At 36.5% G+C, this 6,424-nt stretch overlaps 1 protein-coding gene across 1 annotated transcript in view; it reads right to left on the minus strand.

Annotated features, from left to right (window-relative positions):
* The window catches only part of PALMD (palmdelphin), a 33,541-nt gene extending 28,350 nt beyond the window's left edge, over positions 1-5,191 (minus strand). The window contains exon 1 of the mRNA XM_072419829.1: positions 4,949-5,191. Within this exon, the coding sequence (XP_072275930.1) occupies positions 4,949-4,993 (45 nt within the window). The 5' untranslated portion in view covers positions 4,994-5,191. The remainder of the gene's footprint in view (positions 1-4,948) is intronic.
* Positions 5,192-6,424: the final 1,233 nt, after the last annotated feature.

Below are 6,424 nucleotides of genomic sequence, written 5' to 3' on the forward strand. Positions count from 1 at the left end.
AGGAAAGCATGGAATACAGCTAGGGGAATGGTATATGTCTCTAGGAAAGTGGCTTTAACAGATGAAAGAGTTTATCAATAGAGGTAATATATTAGATCCAAATCCTAAGAATACAATTTGTAAAATTGATGTAAACCCAGTCACCTACATTTAATAAGCTTTATTTAAAAGTAATAAAATTTAAATGAATTCAAAATCTGATATTTTTAATAATTGCTTTTTTAAATAAATACCTGCTGATCCAACTATAAAGAGCCTTCTCTTTCGGTATGGTAATTGTGCTGTGACATTTCTACCGTTACATGGTACCCTACCGGAGACTACAAATCGCTGTGTGGACACTACTTTGTGCAGGCATTTTATGCCATTTTTGGAGGACAGGCCTTAGCAATGCTATAGCGTGTGCATTTACACAAAAGGTGGCTGAAACAAATCTGAGAAGCTCAGCAACACTGAAATACAAAAAAAAAAAAAAAAAACATTGAAACTATTTATGATACACAGTATAAGGGGCAAACTGAAAAAGGGCTTACATCTGTTTTATACCTGAATCAAACCCAGGTTTATCTTTTATCCTTTGTACTGTAAAATATCTAGTGAATTCACTGGATAGAACAATAGAAGTTATAATAATTTAACTGGGGCTGCTGACATTATTTGCATGGATAAAAAGTTGCTTGGGGTGGGGCAGAATCCCAGACAGCACTAATCACTAATTGATGGAATCTAGCCTATCCCATGCCACCTTAAACAAAAAATAGGATTTATGAAAAAAGTATGGTGTTCCTCCTTCTAAAAAAAAAAATGTTGACTTTGCGGAGGTTTTCACTATAGGAAACAGCCTGTAAGGCCCATATTGAGATCCTTTGACTACAGTTTAACACTGTGCACTCAGAAATGGTAATATGATGTGGTTATTATTTGCAAGACACTTTCCTTCCAGAAGTATTTTGTATGTAAGTGCCTGTTTTTGGTGTCTTTTGAATAAATTACTGAAAAGCAGAGAAAAATGTATCCTGGCAGTCAAAGGATTCAGCTTTAAATCCCAGTCGACTCCTTACAACATTATATAGAAAATGTTGACAGGGATTAAAGCAATTAGATGTAAGGTTCTCATGGTCCCATTAAAGCAGGCACAAACTTGAATAAATGGCTCTAATTCAGCATTTTCAGCACTCAATGGGCTCAGGTAGTGCTTGAAGAAAGCTTTCTGAATGGCTAACACTGTTTATTTATTCATAAACTGCTTAGAATGATTCTTGTAGCCTACCGATAATAGACTTAGTATTAGATAATTTTCCATTTATATGTGAAATAGATAACAAAACAATATAAACTGATCCTGCCAGCGTGTTTCTTATTGCGAAAATTAACAGGTAAGAATATAGAATGGGTACTGTAGTACATAGGGGCAAGGTAACAGATAAATCTTGAATGAGCAGTGGGCCTTATATAAATAGTGTACCTACTAACAATAGGAACAAATCAGATCCTAGCTGCCATTTTTCAGTGTGTGCTGAAGAATAGCAAAAACTTGTTTGTTATGTACAACTTTCCCTTTGCAGTAACAGTTTTCATAGACCGTCAGCACTGTTCCCAGAGCTGAGAACTATAGGAGTTGCAGTATATGTCTTTGTTGACAGCTTTATAAGGTACAACATACATTTCATACATTGCATAACATAATGATAGACCGTAAAAGCATATGTAGCAATTAAACATCTAGGGTATGGTAATATAAATCACTACAGTAATGGCATTAACCTAAATCACATCCATCAAAATATTATTTATTGGAATTACTACTTGGGGAGACTATATTGTTTTCTGTAGATATACAGTAAATGTGAAGGTGATCCTTTAATTTCAAATGTTCTATAAGATTATATTGATCTCTATATTAGCTTCTCCTCTCGTAATGTCTTGCAACCAGATGTACCAACATTTATGTCTGATGCCTAAAAGACCTTTCTATAGCTACATGCACACACTGCTGAAACCATTTTTTATGATTGTTTCAGTAGAAGTAGAATAAACATTTGCTGTACATACAGCGTAGTTTAGTTATGTGGAGAAGAGGCGAAGCGTGAGACACCTCATGGCATCCTACCCCATGGAAAATGACAGCAGATATCCAAAGTCAGTTGTTAGTGAATGACCACAGGGCGTGATAGGAGAACCACTATACACACACTAGACTTGTCACTCAATATGATCACAATCATTTGTCCCAGATGATAGTTATCTTGTGTGTGTAGCTTTACTTTAAACATTTGATTGTGTAGGAAGTTGATAGCTGAAGTGTAGTTTGTAGTATGTGTGTGTTGGTGGTATCACTTGCCGACTTCATTAGTTTAGTCATATGCAGTCATGTACAGTACAAGTAGTCCACACTCTTCAATTTATAAGAAGTGTATTGTGGGTGTGCTTATTTATTGAATCTTTCTGATCATACACAGCGCCAACTGAAGCAATAAGTGTTAACATGCAACAGAGTGGATGATAGGGCTTGCTGACTAATAGGAGAGTTTGTGACACACAAAGCACAATAACCATAGCAACCATATAATAACTGTTTACTTTGAAGCCAAACTGAACTTTCAGTTCACATCTGCTAAATACTTACCAGAGACATCAAAGCAAATGGGTTGAAAAGTCTTACTGTTTGTTTCAATAATAAAACAACAGCCACCTCCTGAGTAGATATGCCATGCCACTGACAGAAGTCAGACACACCGCTTCTGAATCAGTTCTGACTTGGCAGGTGACAGGTTGGACATCTGTAGCGAGACCATCCACACAGAGAGCAAGAATGTTTCTTTAAAGTATGCTGGAACGGGTGGGGCTTTTCTAATATAGGTCAATCAATGGGAGGACTTTGTAACCCTTTTGTTTTGATCAATCTAGGATGTATTTACCTGATTTTAACTGAATGTTATTTTGAAATTTAAAATGAGGTTTAAATGTTGCTAGAAATCACTGCAATTTGCACATCCTTCTATTGGGCCTGATTTTTTAAAGTCCTCCAAAGCTGGACACACTTTCATCAGTGGACCTGGGTGATACAGCAAACCTGGATTAGATCTGGTCCAGGATTAAAAACATTTAATGCTAGCAAAGTACAAAAGACTTTTACAAAATCCATTCCAGGTTTGCTGGATCACCCAGCTTCACTGATAAAAGTCTATCCTCTCCAGCCTTGGAGAGCTTTAATAAATCAAGCCCATTGTATCTTGAGCTCAAGTGCAATAAAATGTGGGAAAGGAACATTTGCCCAAATCAACCACTACATCCGCTGTTTTCCTTGTGTAGCTTGAGGACGACCAATATAAATCATTGGCATGCAGAACATCTGTGACTTTCAAACAATTATGTTAGCTTGTACTTTACTGAAGTTTATTCACACCATAATGCACCAAATACACAAATGACACTCTTTAATAGGTTTGTTAGTGAAACACATAGTAATGCATTGGAGATTTGCAATGTATTGTCATTTAGTGTTAAGTTCACATAAATGCACATTTACAGTGCACTATTACACACCTATATTGTTGCACACAGCAACATATGCTCTGAAAATGTTTATTTTTCATGTTTTGAGGTGCATGAAAAGCCCTTTCAAATCTAATTGGCTGCCTAACATAACATACCTCAACACACAAAAATGGGTGCACTGCATCACCAGACCCTCATTGAACATGTTAAGCACCATGGACCATGGTGATCATAGTTGGATCCTCCACAAAAAAGCACTTAACTGGGGTTGTGAGAATGTGGCATGAAACCTAACTGGACAACAAAAATGTATTTTAAAATACAGAGAATTAAATAATGTCTTGGACACTGCCGCTTCCAGTTCCCATATCTGCACTGTTTCCTGCAGCAGACATTATGCAGTTTATTTACCTAATGAATAGAGGTCAGTAATTTTGATAGCCAATACGCATTATGCAAAGTATATTTTAACAAAAGAAGTGAACTGAACTACTCACTTTGAATATCCAATCATGTGTGATAAAAAATATACCATACATACTTTTTGCTACAACAAAACTGATTGATTGCAGTAAACACAGCTCATCCTTTTTTACTAAATTCTGAAAACATTCACTGTGATAAGTAAACAACTTCAACTCCTTTAGTAAATAAACACCTATATCTAATTCCATTCTTCAGCTGGCAAGCATTTACTATCATTAGGTTTGGTCCTTTCTATTATTTCTAACACTTTACCAGGGAGTGCCATTTATTTGGAAACTCTTAAGTGTTCATATGACTATTCACAATGGCTATCTGCAAAAAATATTTTGAATTATATACAAATATATCAGTTAATTCTTCATATAAATCCAAAGAATTTATAGTAGCATATTCCAGTTGTCTACTAAGCACTGCCCCAAAACCAACAGAGTTCTGGACCAATTGGCTAGCTTTGTAACTGGTTCCTTTCAATGGGTCCCCCAAAGGACCCCTAGATTCCATAGTTGGCTCAGGAAATAACATAAATGACCAGTACACTTGGTTAAGTCTGCACACCGACAAAAGCAGTAGAAACATACTATATAATTAGCAATAGGTTTGGACACAGGTTCAACAGACTCTTAAAAATCACTTGAATGTCTAAAAGTGCATAAAAAGTTTCTAAAAAAAATTTTTGTCTCTGCTGTTTACTTTTATTTATTCTTTCTGTGTAAATGTCTTGTTTGCCCGGGCAGCCTATGACCCAGTGCCCTTGAATTGAGTACAAAGTGGCCAGTGTGACACTTACTCTTCAGCTTGACTTTTCTGTGCCAGACTAATGGTTATATCTCTATAACACTGTAACACTTCCCCTGACAAATGTTCCTATATCAGACAGCTGGTATAGCAAGTTGATAGAACAACTCTCTATGCAAACATGAATGCAACTTTCAGCAATCAAAAGTGTAAAAAAAAAACAACTTACAGTAATGGCCAGGAGCCTTTCTTTCAGCAGTTCTGCTTCTTCCATCTTGTAAAGTTAGACAGCAAACATTCAAGATCTGACAAGCTTTAGAGTAACTGCAAGCACAGCTGAAGGAAAAGAAGAGAGCAGCTGCAGGTTCCAAGAGAGAACTCAATGTGGAGGAGAGAAGTGGAGAATTTCTTAATGGGTTGAAGCAAGTCTGCATGGATCAGCCCAGGCAGTCTCATGTGGGAAGGGTGTGCTCTACAGACAGCCTCTCACATAGCTGGTGGCTTTACTGACAGGCAGCAATGACACACTGCACAAGTTTCTATCTTAACAAGCTGTCAGCTCTTTGACTTAAGTACACAGATACTGTATTTCCCCTGTACACTTTTGTGTTATGTCACACTGATTTCAGTAGGTAGTGTTTTCAGTATTTCCTGTGTTTCCCCTGTACACTTTTGTGTTATGTCACACTGATTTCAGTAGGTAGTGTTTTCAGTATTTCCTGTGTTTGTATACTATATTACATCAATAGGGTATGAAGGTTATCACTGTAAATTGCTGAGCGCTGATTTAATAATAGATATGAATACATATTCAATGCTAGGCTTTGTTCCAAAAAGTCTATAATAACAGTAGCATGAACAAAAGATATTAGTGAAGTGTTCAGCTGGATTTCTTGTGCGTATTGCAAACATACATTTTTTTGTGTTCTTTTACTATGTTGTGACATTGAAACATTGTAATATTTTCAGACCTGTGTGAACACATATTTATGAAGTTTTATGCTTGCATAACTCAACCTATAAGTGTACAGCACACATAAAGCCATTTGGAAACATTGTGAGAGCTCCAACCATAGATATCCAAATCTATAGCAATACAGAGGACCCCAAAACTCTGGACTGCTAACCCTACCCTAACCCATCTACAACTAATAGCTCAAAAGAAAAAAAACATCAAAAAGATAATTTTACATATCTTTGTGGGATCCAGGGGTCTAGAGTTGTTTTATTAAGAGGCCCTTATCTTTGCTTATGTCACATTTCATACAGTTAGGATCAGTAATGCCACACTGAAAACTTAATGCTCTAAAAATTTGTATCACCTTATGGTTTGTAACTTGGTTTTGTTTGGAAATTCATTAAAATACCCTTTTCATTCAGTGAAAATGCTGGTTTGTGGTATTAATTGCCAGTCATCTGTGCTAGCATAGTTCAGGAACATCCACACCACTCAGGGTGTGTCTGCCAAAGACTTGGGAAGAGAGTGGGTGTGTCAGAAATAAATTCTGTTATTAAGTGCAGTAATTCTATGTCTAATCCAACTCTGTTGCAAAAAAAAAGACATTTTGGAGAGCATGTGACCTCTTCCTTTGATACAGTGATTGGGGATAGTGACCAATCAAAGGGTCACAACATTTTCACATGAGGAGGAGGACACATACCAAGCTTGTGTAGGTTCTAACACCATCCATTATAGAGTTTATAC

This window comes from Pyxicephalus adspersus, chromosome 8, assembly GCF_032062135.1.
Source record: "Pyxicephalus adspersus chromosome 8, UCB_Pads_2.0, whole genome shotgun sequence".
Taxonomy (NCBI): Eukaryota; Metazoa; Chordata; class Amphibia; order Anura; family Pyxicephalidae; genus Pyxicephalus; species Pyxicephalus adspersus.